This window comes from Equus caballus, chromosome 13 (genome assembly GCF_041296265.1).
Source record: "Equus caballus isolate H_3958 breed thoroughbred chromosome 13, TB-T2T, whole genome shotgun sequence".
Classification (NCBI taxonomy): domain Eukaryota; kingdom Metazoa; phylum Chordata; class Mammalia; order Perissodactyla; family Equidae; genus Equus; species Equus caballus.
In genome coordinates this window covers 34,470,199-34,490,986 of record NC_091696.1, presented here as the reverse complement: position 1 = coordinate 34,490,986, position 20,788 = coordinate 34,470,199, and the positions used below count along the sequence as shown (strand labels likewise).

The following is a 20,788-nucleotide window of genomic DNA, read 5'->3' as shown; positions in this document are numbered from 1 at the left end:
TGTGGTTTCCTTTGAATTTCAGTTGAATATTTTGCTCACTTATTTTTCTGCTTTTAACTTACTCTACTCTTTAAAAATAATGAGCAAGCATTTGAGGAAATAAATATTTCCTCCAAGTTTTGATATGTCATAGTCTAACTTCTGCTGCTTACTCAAGGTCTATAGTTGTATTTTTAATTTCCTTTCTAACATGCTTTTATCGAGGTATATTTTTTAACGTCTAGTATTAGCTTTTGGTTTACATTTTTGTTATTAATGTTAAATGACAGTATTAGTATTAGATAATGTGACCTGTGTACTTTTCTTTCTTTTTTTGCAATTTAGCTTAGTATATGCTCACTGTTGCTAAACGTTCTGTGGACACTTCAATAAAAACATTATATTTACTATTTTTAGGAGATACATTTTAAGGTCTATTAATTCCATCTTATTATAATGTCTGGATCTTTTATGTCTTTGTATTTTCTTTCTGTTTGCTTGATCTGACCTACGTGTCTAGTGCTTCTTAATGTTCTCCTAGTAAAATCTTTTTTCGAAAATTTCCTTTCATTTCTAATGATTTTTGTGTTAATATGTATGTGACATCATTATTGGTCACATAACTCTTCAAAACAGTTTTTTAAAAAGGCTTCTTTTTAAAAGTGACTTCTTCTATCAACATAAACTTGTGTTTTTGGCGGTTAATATTTCTGCCTGTGACCTTGCCTGTTGCTGGCCTCTTTCATTCCTTCAGTGAATACAGGTGAGAACCTGTGTCCTGAGGAGACTCTAGTGAGCAAAACAGACAAGAATCCTTGGCCTCATGGATTTTCTTTTTATTTGGAGAATAAACAAAACTTTAAAAATGGACAAAAAGAAATAGTGAAAAATAGCATGTCTGAGGCTGATAAATGCTTAGAGAGAAGTAAACCAATGGGCATGGGCCTGCTGGGGGATGGTGGGTCCCGACTCCTCAGAGACCTCAGGAAAGGACTCGCTGGAAAGGACTTATAGCAAAGACCTGAGGGGGTGAGGGAGTGAACCTCATGGAAGTCTAGGGAGAGATTGTTCCAGATGGAGAAAACAGCAAGAGCAAAGGCCCTGAGGCAGGCATGTGCCTGGCAAGTTTGAGGAGCAGTGAAGCGGCCTGTGTGGCCAGAGCTGCATCAGTGAAGTGGGGCGCAGCGGGGTGAGGACGTGCAGGGTGAGGGCAGCTTGGCAGACCCCATGGGGGCCTTGGAGGGACTTTCTTTCCTGCTCTAAGTGAGGGAGCCGAGGCATGAGGAGATCTGGGCTACCTTTAACCCGTCCTCTGGGGTGCAGAGTGATGGACACTTCTCGCCTGGAGGAGGCTTGGCCGTTCTGTGTAATCTTTCTAAGTCCTTACGTCTTGTATAACAAGGGGCATGTTGTTGGATTAAAAAACACAAACTTGAATCTGAAAGTCTTCTCTTCGTTTTGTTAGGGAGATATTTCAACGTTTATGGTCTTAATTGCCACGTTTCTCTCCTGATGCTTTTGTTTCTCAAGTTTTTTTTCTTTCCTATTTCATTTTTTCTCCTTCTGAACAGACAACTATTATCTTAAATCGTTGTTACCTTAAAATTATGTTTCTTTAAGCTTTCTTTTGTTATTACTAATAAAGACATTTTGGTCTTATTACAAAAAAAATATACCTAAGGTTTTGGAATCAGGCTTCCTGGGTTAGAATTTCTGCTGTACCCCTTCCTAGCTGTGTACCGTTGGGTAAGTTACTTTGCCTTTCTGTGCCTCTTTTCATCATTTGAAGATAATCAGTGGTAATTATGTCATAGGATTGTTGTGATATTAAATTAGTTAGTATAAGTGAAATGCCCAGTGTCAGGTGGTCAATGGTAAACATTCAGTAAATGTTAATCTTATTATTAACGGAATCATTATTAGAAAACTGTAAATAAGCAAACAGAAAATGTCATCCAGGATCCCAGTGCCCAGAGAGAATCACTATCCACACTACTCACAATTTTTTCTGTGTGTATGCATGTGTGTGTGTGAACAACAGTGAAGTCTCACCGTACATATTGCTTGGCAGCCTGCATTTTTCACTAACGATGACCTATGAACTCTTTCCCTGTCACTCAGTAATCTTGGGCAACATCATTTTTAATAGCTTCATATGGTCCCTTCTATAGCTCTGCCTCAACTTACACAATCATGTTCTTATTATGAGGTGTGCGTTGCTTACCTATATAAGTAATTCTACAATAAATGTACTTGTAGCAAAACTTTTGTGCATAGCTTTATTTCCTAATAAATTCCTCAACCTGGAATTGATGGCTTTGGGAACACATGCATACTAACATATTTGACAAAATGTTCTGCAACTTTTTTCAGTCTTTTTACGTTCTCACCAATGATGTGTGAGTTTTCGTTTCACCCACACTTGTCAACATCTGATGTTATAAATGTCAAAGATATGATGCAAAGATTATACATATTTTGTTACTAGTTATACGTATTTACATATTATACATAATATACATTTTTATACATATTTTATTACTAATCATGTTGAAGATTTTCATTTGTATGTTGCCATTTGTTTATATTTATAAATGACTAGGTCCTGTCTTTTGCCTATCATTTTCTTATTGATTTTAAGAACTTTTTATATAAGAAGGATATTAACATGTCTTCACTGACATGTATGTTGCAGTATTCCCCCTTTTCGTGTTGTATGTTAATTTTGGTAATATGCATTTTTCTTAGTGGTATATAAAGCATTCGGTTCAATTCTAATCAATATAATAAATATCAAGCCAACTGCCAGAAAAATTTCTCAAGTCTGTCTTCTAATTCACTAATTGTTATCAGAATTATTCATCCTAGTGTTCACTATCTCCAATGGATCTTTGGAGATATATTTTTCTTCTGAAAGTAATCTTTCCTAATCTCAGATTGTTCCCTTCATAGATGCACTGACCTCTTGAATCTCATTGAAAATATGAATTAGATATTTTCTAGAATTTTCTCTGTTTGGGCAATAGTTCTATTTCATGGGAGGTGCTTATCTGCTCCCTCCTTGTTTCTCTTTACTTGAATGAGTTTTACGTCCTGTTATTTTTCTCTATCTGCCCATCCCTATAGAAGGGTGAGCACAGAAATGAAGGGGGCCCCTGTCCTAATCTTTCCTATCCAGACAAAGGGAGAAAGGAGCCTTTGGTGTTTTTTGGAATTCTGCTTCGTCACCTCAGGGGTCCTGTTCCCTGTAGAGATTTGGGGGAGGGCTATAGCTGCAGACAGCTGCACAGTAGGCAGCCTTACTGCCCCACGGAGGGGCATCTTCCCATGTTGGTTTTGTGCCACTCAAGGTTTAAAGGGGTCCCTGATCCTCTTTTCTAATGGGCACAAGTGTCCTTACTTGGAGGCAGGAGTGACAGTGTACAGGCCACAGTGACGTGGCTGAGGCACCACGCCCTGCCTGATGCTCCAGGGGCCGACATCCCGTACTTCCTGAATGTGGATCACACCTGCTGACCCGCATCCAGTGCTGATGGTCTGACCCGGGGTTGTTCATGGGGGTTCTTTTGGGGTTCCCACTGACTGATCACAGGTGGTGAACCCCCCTTTACCTGTAGTTTCCAAAGTGTGGGACCCCAAACAGCTCAGATAGTACATGGTTGGGGTATAAATAATATTGAATTGTTCCCTGACAAAGCTATTCTTTTGTCAGTGCTCCTTCAAATCTTAAGATTACTACAAAGAGAAAGTCTCAGAGAGTGTATCCTTAGCGCTCTGTAACACTTGCTGCTTGCTGATCTGCCGTTTTAGCAAAGAGGGCTGGGATGGGTCTCAGAGCCTTTGGTCAGTAACGCATCTACGTGGACTTGAGTAACATTGATTTGCATCTGTTTATTTTTTTACAGTTACTTGTTTTGTAACAAATGATACTGACTTTCTTTACAAGGAAGAGCTATAAAGTGTCCTTTTAAGGTGAATTTATTATAAAAAAGAGATGATTTAATGAAAAACATTGTTGATAATGCTATCCAGATTTAGCAAAATCCACAAAGGTGGATAGAGTTTGCCAAACGCTGCTCCATATTCTTACTATTACTTTAATTTGTGGAAATTCCTGGAAGTCCCTGCTGTGTGGATAGCACCCTCTTGATTTCCAGCAAAGATACAGATGTTCTCTTATTTTTGTGTTTCTTTTGGTAATTTCAATGGAAACTTGGAAGAAGAGCATTGAGTGTAAATGTGGAGGCGTAGAGACTCGAATTGTCGTCTCTGCTTTGAATCACCTATCCTCCTATTTTTAGAAGCAGCCTAGGAAGATTTGTGAATGGAGAAGAAAGTTGTGATGAGCGTCGTAAATTTGGTTTAGGAAGTCTCTTTGGGAATGAGGCGTTTGGGATCTTTTTTCCCCTCTACTGACTCAAATGCCTTTGGAATGTCTCTTTTCCTTCTTCACTCTCATCTCATCCTCTGAGTAGATGGAAACATCTTTGTAGCCAAGAAATAAACTGAAGCCATCATGTTTATTATAATAATTTTGATACCACTACTGATGATGACAATGCCCTTCATTGAACACTTGCTAAATGCCAGGCAGCGTGTTTATGGTTATGCATGCATCATCATGTCTTGGCTTTACAATAATCCTGTGAAAAAGAGGCTTTTATTCCAATTTGTAGAGGAGAAAAAAATCGAGGCTCAGAGGGCGTGACCAACGTATCCAGTTATCCAAGGAGGCAAGGGCAGAGGCGAGATCTGGGCACAGGCATAGTTTGACTCCGGGGGTTGTGTACTTAACCACCAAGGAATACCGCTTCTCAAGTGTTCAATACAGAACACTTTGGGAAAGCTTCTGCCGGGAAAAGCAGCACCGTGGAGTGAAGTTCATAGTCGTCCAAATGCCGCTGGGTGCCAGGACAGCGAGGCGGCCGTGTGCGTAAAGTGGAGACGGTCGCAGTGCTGGGAGGCTGCGATGAGAGTGCCCTGACGGGGGGAGAGCTTCGTGGCGTGCTTTCAGAGTAAGGAGGCACTGGATGGACAGGGAGGGAGAAACATGCAGTGTTGAATGCTACAACGAAGAAAAGTGTGTGTGTGGACAGAGACAGCCAGACAGAGAGGGAGAGGGAACTTTGCATCCTACCGGCGCGGACTATAATTTTATGCTGATGCCCATGGAATAGTTACAGAAGTCTATAGTGTATACCTGGCTGCGCACACACACCCCAAAACGAAAACCCTCAACACGTTTTGTAAAGTAGAGGTTTTCATAGGCCTCCTTCTCTTATCCTCATCAACCAAATCATATCAAGTCGAGTCACGGGATTTGTCCTGCCCCTTGTCTCCCCTCAGGTTTAAGTTACTGAGCCAGGAGGAAGGCGAGTACTTCAACGTGCCTGTGCCGCCGGAAGGAGGCGAGGGCAGTGAAGAGCTGCGGCAGAAGTTCGAGGTGAGCTGTCTTCCTTTCTGCGTCAGCGGGACCTGATCGAGTCTGCCCCCGTGCTGGTTTTCTGTTTATGGTGTGGTTTCTACTAAGGCCTTTCACGACTCTGTGCCTTTATAATGTTGTTCCATATCCCAGAAAACTCCTATTCATCCTTCAAGACCCCAATTAAGTATTCCCCGCCTCGAAAAGCCATTCCTGCCTCCCCGTCCTCCTTCAGGGTTAGACCTTTCCTCAGAAGTGCTCATTCGCTGCCCAGGTCATTTGGATGGTGGCTTGGACTGGGATGGTGGTCGTGGCGAAAGGAAGAATCGGACAGAGTAGTGACGTGTTTTGGTGGCTGAGTCAGCGAGGCTCGCTGAGGCCTAGAATCTGGACTTGGATCTGTTGGCAGGGTGCTGTACTGCTAGCAAGTGGAATTGATTGTGAGGCGACTTCATGACGCCCGTGGGTGTACCTTCTAAAGACCAAGAGCGCTCGGCCGTGCTGCTGGCTCTGCTGTATCTCAGATGAGCCCCTCCATTTCATCTCTGTGCAGGTGTCCGGTGTGTAGCCACATCCTAGTTTTACAAAGAAAATGTTTTGGGCAAGACAGGTTTGACTACTTTCCTTATATGTGTGTTGAATGATTTTAGAGTAGTTTTGTGAGGGAAAACATTATTTTGTTCACACAAACTCAATAGTATACTGACTCTGATGGGAAATCATCACTTCTAGATAAGCAATGATGGCCTACTGATTGAAAAAAATGTATAAAATAGCTAAAATGAAATAGATTACCACCATTGTTATTCATCAGATAATCACCCAAGCGAAGAAAAAAAATGATGACCAGGTAAAGTTCTGTGAAAGAGAGGTCCTTGGTACTTTGAGACTATATAAGAGGGAAATGTAACCTTGTCTGAGAGGACCAGGAAGGACTCATTGAGGAAGCAACAGTGGAAGTGAACCAAGTAAAGAGAGGGAAAGAGAATTCCATTCAGAGAGGCCAGCATGTGCAAAGGCCCTGTGGTGGGAGTTGTATAGCAACTATCTGAGACTGAAAGAAGACCAGTGTGGGTAGAACAGAGAGAGTCAAGGGTGAGTTCAAGGTCAGGCTGGGGAAATAGGTGGGGGTCAGAGTAGAAAGACTGTGCTGGCCTTAACAGGATTTTGGCATTTATCCCAAGAGCCATGTTAGTTTCCCCCTCAATTTGACAGAAAAAGCACTTGAGTATTGACTCTTGTCCTGAGCCTGTGCCCGCCGCAAAACGTGGACTGGGGTGATGGTTCCGACCCCGTGGGATATCCCTTCCTGGAAACAAATGGAATTGGCCCTGGGCTCCCCAGTCATTCTCCAGTGAACTCGATAACTAAGCGTCATTCCCGTAGAGTCTGCTCAAGCCCGAGTGACTTCATAAAAGAACTTCCCCACCTATAGAGCTGAGAACTGGACGCTTGATTCGGACAGGAGGGCTGTCCTTCCAGAAGATTTGCATCTCCTTCCCTCAACTTTCTGATGAAGACGTGTCCATTTGCTGCTGGGTTAAAAATGCACTGTTGTGGATGAAAAGACAAGGCCAGTACTTTCTTGTATATGAAGGCTGGGTTTTACAAAATGATTTCTTCAGTCCTAGGGCAGCTGTGGTGACATTTCAGAACACCGAGGAAAGCATCGCCTATATGAACAGAGCGTTTGTCTGGGCCAGTTATTGGCTTGCAGGAAAGGACTGTTTTATCCACACGCAACAAAATGTGTCCCTTTATTTCTAGCAAGAGCCTTTAAATGCTTGTTTATGCCTGAATTATAATCGCTCCATACCATAGTTGTTGATTAAAAAAATGTTTCCAGCAGACCAAAAATTGTTCTCAGACACAGAGAGAAATTTCAGTTGACCTTGAATGTGAGAAATGTAATCCCTATGTAATAACCAATTAGCACCCAGAATGACTCAGAAATTACTTTCAAGCCTCTTATCTGGGGAAATTCTGAGTGCCGGTAAAATCGAGCTGCTGCAGCCGGGGTAATAGAATTTCACGCGGGGTGAGCAGGGTGCCGTGCTGCACGTGGTGGGTTTCAGAACATCGGAGGAGGCTCTCTGGGGGGCTTTCATCGGACCGTGGGCCTGCCGCTGGGCCAGAGAAGGAAAGACTCCATTCCAGATGGTTCAGAATGAGTTTTTTTAAACAAAATGCTTCCTGTGTGCCATTTCTTATGTGCTGTAGAAATCTGAACTCATTTAATTCCATCTTTGCAACAACCCTGAATGGCAGGTACTGTTATCATCCTCATTTTTCTTTTACAGATGAGCAAACTGAGGCCCAGAGGAATTAAGCAACTTTCTAACATCCCAAAGCTGGCCATTGTCCTGCTTGGAGTTTCCTCAGAAGCAGACGCTGAGGATCCAAGTGCAAGGAGTTTCTCTGGGAGATGATCCCAGAGCATCATAGAGTAGAGGGAATGTGATGAGGGACAGGAAGGGGTGTCTTCCCAAGTCCCACTGTGGGCAGCTGGGCTGTAATCCACTGGAGAACTCTGGGAGTTGAATGTGTGCTGCAGGGTCTCCCAGCCAAGAGGCAGGCAGCTGAAGCATGATCCACCCACCAGCTCCTTCCGTCCCCGGCCGAGGGCTGCTTCCAGGGGAATTAACTCGCCAGCACTTTCCACTTGCCCTGCTTGTGGGCTGTGCTTGCTCCTGTGGCCAGGAGGCGAGCCCTCAGGCGGTGTCACAGGTGTAGAGAGGAGAGCGCCCGGGGGTCTTGGCGGGACACTGGGCGCATCTGTGCAGTGTAGCCCATTCTCTGTTCAGGTTGGTTGAGAGCCAGGCTGCTGAGTGTGAATCCAAGCTCTGCCCTTCCTGCTGAGTGCTGTCGGCAAGTTACTTCCTCTCTCGGAGCTTTCCATCCCCCATCTGTAAAATGGGGGAATCACACACTTCTGGCCTCCTGAGGTTATGTGAGGGCTGAATGAGCTAATGCGTTTAGAACAGCATCCGGCGTGTCAGAGCGTTCACACGTCAGGTCGTCGTTATCGTGATCAGCCCCTCTTGGAAGCTCCTTCTGGGCTTTGGAAGGGCTGCAGGGGGTTGGGGAGCATCTACGGGGACTCCTTGCCTCCTGAGGTCTCTACCCCTGCTGCTGGGCTGGGAGTGCCCGTCCGAGCTCCTTGGAGGGGTGGGGGTGGCAGAGGGGTCTAGTTGAAGCCAGGACAGGCATGCATCGTCTGAATGGTGCCGGGAGCCTGGCTGCCAGGACGCCTCCACTCTCCCTGGTGTGGATGGTCTGGGAGGAGGCAGGCTCTGCTCAGAGGGGCAGGCAGTCTGCTGTCCCTCTGAGCCCCGAGTTCCAGTGCTCTCAGCTGCAGACATGAAAACGCAACCATTAGTGTATTCCTGTGTCTGAAGGCATATCCGGCCCAGCAGGATAAAGGATCCTTTTATTTGGGGCCTCAGTTTCTCTTTGATGAGTACCTGCTGGGACATCATGGGACTTTCAGAGGGACAGAGGACAGGGTTCTTGTCCTGCAGAGGCTCACCGTGTAGGGGCCACAAACTCAAATGAGAGCTATTGCAAGTCGGCCTTGGGAAAGGCTGTGCATTCAGGGGGGAGGGAGCTCTGGGGAAAGAAACCTCTAGGCACAGGGGACAGCGAGTGCAAAGGCCCAGGGGCAGGAACATGTTTAGAGCTTTCAGAGAATAGCAGTGAGACCAGTGTGGCAGCAGCAAGGAGAAGGGCCTGAAATCAGAGAGGGTGCAGAGGACCAGGGTCGTCTGTGGCCCTCAGCTGTGGCCCTCAGCTGTTTTCCTGCGAGAGACGGGAAGTTGTGGGATGTTTGCAGGGAGGAGCGTCCTGAGCCCACTGACTCACTCAGGGTCACTTAGCTTACCCACGCCGGGGCAGGATGCTAACCCAAGCTTTTAACTCCACAGTTTTCTTGCTCCCAGAAGCGAATCCAGTAACAAAGCCCTGGCAGCTGCAGGTCTCACTGCTGGCGTCCTCTCTCTCCTTGTTCCAAAGCATTTGCTGCCACTCTGAGTCACCACTCGGCTCACAGCAGCAAGCCCTTCCCCCACTGCACTGAGGACAAACATGGGCCTCATTCATCCATTTATCCAACCAAATATTTAGCCGGAAACTTTCCTAGTTGTCAGGGAAATTGCAGAGAATGAGACATTCGGTGCCTGTGCAGTTTCCAGTCTACTGGGGGAAACAAATGAACAGACAATTATTATCCAATATAAACGGGAAGTGAGGTCGATGAAGGGAGCAAATAGGGACACCTAATCCAGACAGAAGGGATCAAGGAACCCTTCCCTGAGGAAGTGAAAATGTGAAGCGGGGGGTAACTAGGCCGGCAAGGGGGACAGAGCCATCCACACAGCAGCAACAGCATGTGCAAAGGCCCTGAGGCAGGAGGGGCCTGGGACATTTAAGGGCATGAAAGGAGAATGAAGCTGGGTTTCAGGGAAGAAGGACCCAAGAAGTGATGAGTTTGGAGACCAGGTAGGGCCTGATTATACTGGGCCACATAGGCCAGTGAAAGCACCGAGGTCTTTATCCTAACAATAATGGGTCACTACTGAAGCAAGTGGCAACTTGGTTGGATGTGAAGAAATGGAAAGTCACTCTGGCTGCATGTGAAGCCCAGTGTGGAGGGACCAAGGTGGGCTATCCAGGTGACAGATGATGACAGGTGGTGTTGGTGGAGATGGAAAGAAGTAGATGAATTCTAACGACAGCTATGGGGGAAAAAATGACTGCTCCTGGTGGTGGATGAGACATGAGGGATAAAGGAGGAAAGGAGGTGCCAAGGATGGTCTCCAGGTTTAGGGCTTGCAGCGTGGATGTTGACCATGCTTCTATTCACCGAGATGGGGGGCCGCGAGTTGCAGGAACCACAGCATGGACCGTCTACGTGTGCCTTCCTCCAAGAGCATCTTCAAACCCTGATGATGTTTTCTGTGTGCTTCTCCCTCCAGAGGGCCAAGATCAGTCAGGGGACTAAGACTCCAGAAGAAAAGACGACCAACACCATATCCAAATTTGACAACAATGGGAACAGGGACCGGATGAAGCTGACCGATTTTAACTTCCTGATGGTGCTGGGGAAAGGCAGCTTTGGCAAGGTACAGTATGGCTCGGTGGCCTCACCCACTCCAGAACAGCTAACAAGGCAGGCGCGTTTGCTGTTCATATGGGGCTTACACTGAGGGACGGAGTAAAAAGTCACTAAGTCTGCACTACAGTTGGTAATGAATACCATGAAGGAAATGGATAGAGTGCTGTGCCACAAACGAGTCAAGAGGGGACCCACTCAGACTGTCTGAGGAGGTGACATAAACTGAAACCTGAAGGATGAGAATGAACCAGCTATGCATTCCAAGGGCTAGGAAAGAATTTTCCCAGGAGAGAGAATAGCAAGTGCAAAGGTCCTGAGGTGGGGGAAGGGCTTAGTGCATTCTAGGTACCATCAGAAGATTTTGGGGCCAAAAGTCCTGAGCCAGGGGAGGTAGGAGGATGTGAGGTTGCAGAGATAGGCAGAGGCCTGATCATGTAAAGCCTCATGAGCTGTGATGAGTTTGGATTTTATTTACAGTGCAATGGGGAGCCATTGAAAGTTTTTAAGCAGAGAAGTGACACGATCAGATTTGCCTTTGGAAAAGATCACTCTGGCAGCCAAGAATGGAAGCCGTTGCTTTCGAGCAGCAGCACAGTTGAAGGATGACCCTGGGACTCGTAGGATGATGCTGGATGCTTTCATAGATACCGGGAGACACTGTTGTACTCAAGTTGAGATTGTGTTCTAAGTATTCTTGACTTGTTTAGTGTTGTTTAGAGTCTTTGAATCCCTTTGTGTGCCACAAACATGTCTAGTATAAATCTCATACCGCAAACTCAGGTGTGCAAAAAATATAAATTTCTTCTCCATCTCTGTAGCTTAAGTCAAAAACGTGGGAGTTATCCTTGAGTTTCCCTCACGCTCCCCTCAGCCCCGCCACATGTGGTGACTCCTGCCAGATCCTCCTCCATAGCCTGTCACAAGTTGACTGACTTCCCTCCATCTTCGCTAGTGCAACCCTAATCTAGAGCGTGCGTACCGCCTGGACCACTGCAGGAGCTCCTAACTAGTTTCCCTGCCTGTGATCCTGTTTAGCAGCCATAGTCATTTTTAGGAACTTCTGTTAAGTCAAGACTCCCCTGCATACAGCCCTCCAATGGCTTCCCGTCACAGTTGGAATAAACTCCATTCTACGTCCTCAGTTTACACCTCTCCTGACAGTCTGACCCTTGTCCTCTGCATGATGACTTCTTTTTTGGCTCTCTGTCATCCACAGTGCTCTGGCCACAGTGGTGTCTCTTGGGCTTTTTGAAACATGCAAAGTTCCTTCCTCTCTTAGAGCTTTTGTGATGCTGTTCCCTTCGGTCTTTCAAGACTGACTCCTTCTTGTAATTCTCATCTCAATTTAGATGTCACCTCTTCTGAGAAGCCTTCCCTGACGACCCACTCAAAGAGCCATGCATTCATCCTCCATGATATTTAACTCTTTCATAGCACCCATCGCCAGATGATGCTTTTCTTGTTTGTTTATTGGTTTGTCTCTCTTCTCCTTCTGAGATCTAAGCTCCATAAGAGCAGAGACCACCTCTGTCTGTTCCCCACTGTACTTCCAGTGCGTACGGATTGAACTCATTCAGGGCCTAGATTGAATGCACGGATTTTCTCTGTCTGTGGGTCACATGGTCATCTGCTGAGATGGAAGAGGGGTCTGAGGTGGCGGCCCAAAGATTGAAGAGCCTCAGCATGGAACCGGAACAGAGAGTAGAACACACGCACCCAGATTGCTGAGCAGCTCCGGGGTCCATAAAGTTAGAGTACAGCAGTTGGTAATGGAAGTGCGCTTTTTGCCCTCAGTTCTGAGCAACCTGGGTGTGGAGATGGAGAAGTCGACGGTGGGTTTGAGCTAAGGGTGGAGATTAGCAGGACCAGTGAACCAGAAGTTTTCAGTAATAAGGGAGTGAAGGATTCTGGGAAGAGTGTCGCCCACTGCAGGTCCCACGGAGCCGGATTCTAGCAGATGCCCAGTCAAAGTGTACTGAATAAACGACTAAAAATGCTATCTAGACCAGGTCGGGAAGGAAGTCAAAGCAGGAAGAGAATCATAACCTGCGTAGGAAAGGAGTCTAGAGGCTTAGGGATGACAAACCAATGGGTAAGATCGAGAGATAAAATGCTAGGAAGAAGAGAGACATTTAGATCTCAAAGATGGAGCTGTTTCCGTGAGGACGAGGAAGAAAGTGATCTAAAGGCAGAAGAGGCTCTAACGTGCGGAGGCTGTCGGGGAGTTTGAAAAAATTACGTTATATTTTTAATAAGTGATGTATTCACATGGTTCATAATTAAAATTATGTTAAAAGGATAAACATTGAGAAGTCTTGCTCCCACCCAAGTTCATGTCTTTCTGTGCCCCCTTGCTGCTATTGCCCTCCATATATAAACACTTTTCATTTAATTTGCATCTTTCCGGTTTCTCTATGCTAATTGGACAAATATGCATTTTTATTCTTGTCCTTGTTACCTCAAAAGTTACCGTACTATACACATAATTCTGCACTTTTTTGATCACTTAACAATATAGGTTTGAGAGTTTTTGATTGAGGATTGGAAGTTCCGGAGGGACTTACAGAACGGGATTGGGGTTGGGGGGGGGTGGGTAAAGAAGTGGGAGAGTGGGTCACTGGGGAGCAGTGAGGGAATGAGAGAGAATAGATCTTATGTTTCCACGAAACTGTTATAATAATTGAGAGTTCTGTTCCAGTCTAGGAATGTGGCATCAAATACATCACAGATGAAAACAACAGCATGCCGTGACTAGCAAAATAGACTAACAGAAACTTCTCTGAGCCTTTAAAGCATAGAGTAACCCTTTGCAACTCCAGTTTTACTGATGATTTTATTGTGGTTTTATATTCGAATGTCTACTTTTAACTTTTTGCAATCTTGTTAGGTATGTTGATCAAGCCCCTTAAATGGACAAACAAGTGGAGTAGTTGCTCTCCCCCTTCGAGAGATGACACGGATCGACCTTTGGGGAATCCGTTTACACCTCCCCTCCCCCGGGCCCACTGAGCCAGGTCTGGCCCTGGAAAACATGCTCTTCAGCACTGTCATAATTTGTGGAGCGACTAGGAAATGACAAACAGTGTGCTAAGACCTATGAAAATGGAACAAGGGAGAAAGCCAGTGGGAAGGCCACTGAGTTCCGAACAAGTGAGCCTGTTTCAAACCCTTTAAAAAGAAGAGCAGGTTGGAGAGCGTGCTGTCCCCATCAGGTGAGAGTGCTCACCTGGAGGGGTTGTCTTACCAGAGCAGGGCATCTTGGCATGTCTGGCTTCCTTGGAGATAGATGCCTTCTAGGACTTTTGTTATAGAATGTTTGAATGTATTATTCATTTATTATTTAATGTTTATTGTATGGTTTTATCCTTCACTCTCTATTTTTTATGATTTCCTGAACCTTTGACTTCAGCTTTGCCAACCACTGCACTTTTTAGAAATTTAACCTCTGTGGTTGTCGAGTGATGACTGGAGTTAAAATTGTGCTCCAAATATATCAACTGGGCAGATACAGACTGTCCAGATTCATTATACAAGTGGACCTTATAAAGTAAACACAGCAAGTGCCTGATGTGGTATATACACAGCAAAAATACAACTCTATACATTATAAACTTGATTCATTACCCCTGAAGTACTGTCACAATAAATATCCATTAAATCTTTAATTAATGCTGCTACTGCTTGCTTTCTGAGATTTCAGATGTGCTTGTGGTAGTGATTCATAGGATCCAAGTCTTTTAAAAAAGTTATACTGGCAAGTTTGAATGGGGCCTTTCTTATTCTTTTATATCTCTGACTCTTGCCTATGAAGGGTAGTGTGCTAATGTGGGGGAGATGTGGGGAGAAGCAGGTGTATGCTGTGGTGGACATAGATCTAAAATAAAGGAGTTCAAACCCAACAGCACAAAAGTCTTTGTAAGAGATCTATCATGGAAAGTGATGGGTAATAGAAAAAAAATGAATATAGCCCGAGTGTTCATCAGTAGTGTGAAAGTTAAATGTATAAGGGTGTATCCATGATACATTCAAAAGAATGAAGTCTCTCTCTGTCTTCTTTCTCTCTCATCGCTATCTGTCTGTCTGCCTGTCTATCATCATGGAAAGATGTCCGTGACATAACACAAAGTAAAAATAGAAGCAGATCACGGAACATTATGATTACTAATGGAAAATAAACTCTAGGTAGAATAATTCTCTTTATATAATGGACTCATGGTCCCTCCTCTCATTAAACTTTTCCCCCAACATATTATTGTGAAAAATTTTAAAAACACAGAAAAATTGAAAGAATTATACAGTGAACATACATAATATCAAATACCTAGATTCTACAATTAACATTTGACTGTATTTGCTTTATTGCGTATCTATCCATCTATCTGTCCCTCTGTCAATCCATTTTTCAGTGCATTTCAAAGCAAGTTGAAGACATTGGTACACTTTACCCCTAAATTCTTCAGCATGCTTATCATTTAACCAGAATTCAATGTTTGTTTTTGATAATTTTTAAGGTAAAATTTACATACAACAAAATGCACAAGTAAATGTATCATTCTGAGTTTTGAAAAATACGTACTTTAAAACCCAATGGGGATATAAACATTAATCAAGAAAATCACACTAACAGATGTAAAGTGCAACTGCGATGCTTGTTGTGGGCTGTGAGAGCGCGTGGGAGTGGCATCAGCCCTCACTGAAGTCAGTGAAGGCTTCTGCAAGAACGTGGCTCTTGAGCTGTATCTAAAGGCTGAGTTAACTGTGCAAAGAGGGGAGGGAGCAAATGGAAATCTCAGAATGTCTCCTCTTCCTCACTCCACCCCCAGGCCAGGCTTCGTTGATCTGTGTGGCAGCCAGGACACCTAAGCTCCTATATTAGTTAGAGAGGATTCAACTGCTGCTACAAATAGGCCCCACATGTATACTGGCTCAGACACCGTAGAAATTTAGTTTTCATTCATGTAACAGTCCAAAAGGGATGCTCCTGGCCTCGTCCACTCTCTCCACATGGTGATGAAGGGTCACAGGTTCCTTCCATCTTATATGGCTGCATTAATCTCTGTGACCTTCTTGTCTACATTCAGAAGGAGGAGGGGAAAAAGAGTACAGAGGCGGCACAAACTACTTCTTAAAAGTCTTGGTTTGGAAGTGGCACCCATCACTTCTGCCTACACTCTGTTAGAGACAGTTTAGTCACAGGGCCATGCCTCAGTGCAAGGGAAGCTGGGAGAACAATTTTGGTGGAAAGCTCGTGGTCTCAGCCACTCTCCCTACTTTTCAGCTCTGGCTGGAATTTTTCTTGAGGACACACAAGATCTGACTTTTCCCTGTAGAATTCCCAGTTTGTCATGCCCCACAAACAAAAACCTTCAAGCTCCTCTTCTCAGTGACATTTCCTTGTGTTCAAATCATGGAGCATGCCAGGTGTTACTGCTGCTTTTCCTGAAGCATAGCATAAGCCAGGAATAAATCAAGTCGGAAGAATTCAGCAGCTTATGAAATTAAAGGGAAAAAGTGGAAGGTCCTTAGAAACTGGGTGCCCAGGTATTACATTTATTTCTTCAAAAAGTCCCGCCATCCAGGTCTGTTGCTCTCTATGCCTCTAACATGGTCTAAAATCAAAAGCCAGAAGGGGAGAGACAAAACCATTAAGCCTCCTTTTCTGGTGCTTGACTTTCCTAGATAATGCCCCAGGAGATTGATGACATCACATGCCTGAGTGTCACTGAGGAAGCCTTTGAGGCTTAGGCGGTGGCCACTTCCACTAAGGCACCCCTAGAGACTGGGCTCATGAGTGCCTCTCTCCAAGGTGCTGACGCCAACTCCTTTGGCTCAAAATTCAGACTGTATGATTGGATTGTGTGTGGCTGTGGCCAAGTGTCCCAAATATTAGTTATTCATGCACCTGTTTATTTTTTTCTGTCATGTACATACCTCCTTTTTACTATCTTAAGTATTTTTCTTTAAATTCATTTAACTGACTTCCTTGTCTTCTTCTTAGCATTGCCTTAAGCAACAACTTTTGTGAAATCACAGCCTTGATATATCAGCTGTATATTTAATGTGTTTCAGGAGAATTTATTAAAAAAAATCTTGTCCTTGTACTGATGATGGTATGAGTACTACATTTTGTGAAAAACTCTTTTAAAATCTTACACTTTTGTGACAATTTGGCACTTCAATACCCTTGCATTTCTAAGAATGTGAAATCTTTTGCTACATATCTTGCACATACCTAAAGGTACAGAAAGTCTCTGATCTTCCCTGTCCCCCAGATCCTTTCCTTTAGATGAGCGTGCTCAATATTTCCTGTGTCCTTAAAAATCTTTCCTGTGATCTGGACCCTCCCTTCTCCATCCTTTACTCACTGAATATATCCAGGGAATCAGTCTGGTCTTTTGAGGTATACTGCCTCCACTTCCTCCCCCCACCCAGGCCTTATCCTTTTGCAATATGACTTCTACCCTCAGCCACTTCGGAAACAACTGTATCCCACGTTATCATTGATCTCTTAGGTCCTAATTCTCCAGATCTGAGCATGAGGCGTGGGGGCTGCTTATAACAGCAGAGGGCAGGCATGAGGGAAAGGAATTGAGACTGAGATTGGAACCCCATAGCGGAGAGAAGTCATCATTTTTATAATAACTGCCCACTGACAGGCATAATTAAGGATTTGTTCATTCAGGAAGTATTTGTCAAGCATCTACTATGTGCCCGGCACGCTTCTAGGTGCAGAGGAAATGGCCATGAACAAAACAGACAAAAATACCTGCCCTCAAGAAACACATATTCTAGCGGTGATGATGACGATGATACCACCTAATGTTTTGAGTCCTTACTACATGCCAGGCTCTGCCGTAAGCACTTTATAGGTATTGGCTCACATGCTGTAATGTAGCTACTATTATCCCCATTTTACAGATGAGGACGTGAGATGCAGAAACTTGAAATAACTTACTAAAGTCACACAGCTAGTGAGTGGCATTTAACAGGTGAGGTTTGGTTCTTGGGCTCTTGATTGCTTGGTGCTTAACACTTGTATTCCTACTCTCCACAGTGGTCTCCTCAGCACCACGTCACAGACGTAGTCTAGGAGGTTAACCATTTTCCCCTCTTCTTTTTTTTCCTCCTTCTTCTTATTTTTTTTTTCCTTTCTCTTCTTTTTCCCTCTATGTGTAACAGAGTTTGCATGCCTTGTTCTTACTCTGAGCCTCTGCCATTAGACAAACTGCATGCCCACAGTGATGGAAGGCTTCAGCTTTTCTGTTCTCCCTCGTTGCTCTGTGCCTGTCAATCACCGATCCATGTGCAGACACTCGCTGGAACTGGGAGCCGTCAGCAGGGATTCCTGAGAGGGCTCATGAGAAGGGACTTCACTCTTCCAGCGACTGCCTTTCTCATATCTCCCGCAGGCTTCAACCTGTGGGATCCTCCACGTCTTGGCAGCATCTCTAGTGCGTGCATTAACTCCACAGCTGGTTCCCTTTCAACCCTCGCCCTCCATTTCTTCTCATCCTCACCCACTCTGTCTCCCATCCTCACCCTCTCCAATTCCGCTCACCTCCATCCCCATTGCCTCCAACTTTTTTTTTTTTTTTAAGATTTTTTAAATTTTTTTTCCCCTTTTTCTCCCCAAAGCCCCCCGGTACATAGTTGAATATTCTTTGTTGTGGGTCCTTTTAGTTGTGGCATGTGGGACGCTGCCTCAGCGTGGTCTGATGAGCAGTGCCATGTCTGCGCCCAGGATTCGAACCAACGAAACACTGGGCCGCCTGCAGCGGAGTGCGCGAACTTAACCACTCGGCCACGGGGCCAGCCCCCCATTGCCTCCAACTTTTAATGAGCTCATACTGACTGCCAGGGACCATGCTATGGGTTTACATGCATTACAACATATTAATTCTCACCACAGCCCTGTAGGGTAGTTACTGTTATTAACCCTATTATATCTATATGGGAATTATAAGTCAGAGAGATCGAGTAACCTCCCCAGGACCACACAGCTGGGAGGAGACAGGACCAGGACTTGAAATGAGATTTTCTGATTCCAATTGACTCTTTCCATCTCTTACAGCACTCTTCTCTACTTTGCATTTTACTCATCTCCACCAAACTGCTAGTCTTTTCTTTTTTGAAAAAGCGGTTTCAAAACTGCCACAGATCTGCATTATGAATTCCTGCTTCCACCAGGGGAAAAAAAAGTTAAAAATTATATCTTATGACTGCAATGGTATAAGGACAAATATATTAATATTTTATGTTAAAGCAAACCTAGAAGTTTACTTTTTTCTTGTGATTTTAAAAGAAATTAAAATGCTTTCATGAGCCCCTAAAAAGATGGTGACCCCTAGCACTATGCCTAGTGTGCTTGATGGCATCAACCATGGTTGCTAGAACCAGCACGTCCCTCAGCAACTCCCAAGCTTGTCACCCCAAAAGCCACCGGGGTACTTAAGTAGCATGCGCTTTGGGTTTGGGCACAAGAGAACAATGCAGGACTGCAAGACCCAGACTACAGCGTGTTCTCCTGGAAGCCAGTGCAGCACTGAATTACAACAGGAAGAAATTTCCTGAGGAGATTAAAAGGCAGTTTAGTTCATACCAGTAACAAAGGCCTTTTCTCATCTTGGTGCTCCTGTTGTGGGAGTCTATCCTAATTTTAATCTCATTAGTGCTGTGGATTCTCACGCACTCATATGCGTACATACATTAGATGTGGTTACATAATCCTACAGACAAAAGTACTTCCCTTTACTTCACCCTGCTCTGCTATCTTCCTGCACCATATGGCGAGTTCCTTTATCGTATGGTTCGCAGATAGCTGAAAGTCTTTAGCTACCTGTTCCCTTAATCCTCTTCCAGAGAACCTTTTGACATTCGCTGTCTGATCTTGGATTCCTGCCTTCTCTTTGGTTTCATCCCAATGATGGCACCTTCCTCCCAGCCCCCAGTCTTTCATATGCAATTCTGATTGCAGTGTGTTTTTGCCAACTCATCTTCCCAAATCATTGGGAGGCCCTTCTGCTTTCTGAATTCTTCCAGGTCTCTCCTCAATGAAGTGACTTACTGCTTTTCTGTAACCCCTACATTTACTCCTCAGAAGATAGTAAATTACACAACAGGAAAGCATAAGGGTCCCCTTTCCGCAACAAAATTAATGATATCAAGGGAAGTAAAATATCTGGAATTCAAGTTTTACAACCCTCTGCCCTGCTTGCAAGTAGATTGTCAAGTCAGAGTGAATAAAGGGGGTATTTACTGGAAAGACGTGGCATGTTTCTGTGTATCTCACAACAGTGAAAGGCAGGAAAAGCAGCTGGAACGAGAAAGCTTCCAGGAACCCAACTGCCGTTGTCCCCGTCTTGGGGGCCCCTAATCTGCCATCCCTGCTTTTTGCTTACGTCTCTCTCCGTGGATGTGCACCAGCACCACATCCCGCAGCCTTATGTCGCTTCTCAATTCTCTATGTCTGATTCTCAAATCTAGAACATCCTAGAATTCTGAAATACCAGGAATGAGAAGCTGATGGCCATACGATCCAATTAGCTGTGGCCAACGGGGATGGGTCACTTTTCCAGCCACCCATCAGTTAGGACGACAGGAACAGACTCTCTGAAAAGCCGATGTGGTATGGGCAGTCTCTCTAACAGAAGGAAGAAAATGACTGGCCTGTTTGGTACCAAAGTGGGAGTTTCCTTTAAGATTGTATTCTTTAAAATGCTGCCTAACTCTTTGGGAAAAATAATACAAAGTTAGTCCTGTTATTGAAGGGCCAGATAGAGCCTATTAACATGGAAACTCGGTTTCAGGTGATAATTCATGGCCACTGGTCCAGTTATCGTGCTGTCATAGTTCCTGCTCCCCTCCGCACATCTATCTCCACTGCATCTTTATGTGCTATTTCCGAATTCACAGTCCTGTTAAGATGAACCCCTGGTTACTAACAGCATAACCCATAATCTTTTTTTTAACAACAAACCTAACAGCAGAAGCCTGTAGATTATACTCCTCCAGCACCCATGGTACATATTTTGGATGTACAAATATGTATGATTAATATGATTAAACAGGCCATGGTTTGTTTCTGTCCCCTCCTTGCCACCCAGTTTCACGTTATGTGTTGACCTTATTGAAAACCACTGCAGAGATTGATAATGTATTTTGAGCACTGAGAACTCGTCTAAGTGTTTTATATGCATTCTTTATTTATTCTTCACAATGATCTCTTGAGGTGGGTGCTGTTATTATCTCCACTGGACAGATGAGGAAACAGAGAC

General features: G+C 44.4%; 1 protein-coding gene across 2 annotated transcripts in view; it reads left to right on the top strand.

Annotated features, from left to right (window-relative positions):
- Nucleotides 1-20,788, top strand: part of PRKCB (protein kinase C beta) — a 304,436-nt gene that overhangs the window by 212,624 nt on the left and 71,024 nt on the right. For both annotated transcript variants that reach the window (XM_023616107.2, XM_023616108.2), the window contains exons 8-9: nucleotides 5,326-5,422; nucleotides 10,375-10,521. In XM_023616107.2, coding sequence (XP_023471875.1) covers nucleotides 5,326-5,422; nucleotides 10,375-10,521 — 244 coding nt within the window. The remainder of the gene's footprint in view (nucleotides 1-5,325; nucleotides 5,423-10,374; nucleotides 10,522-20,788) is intronic.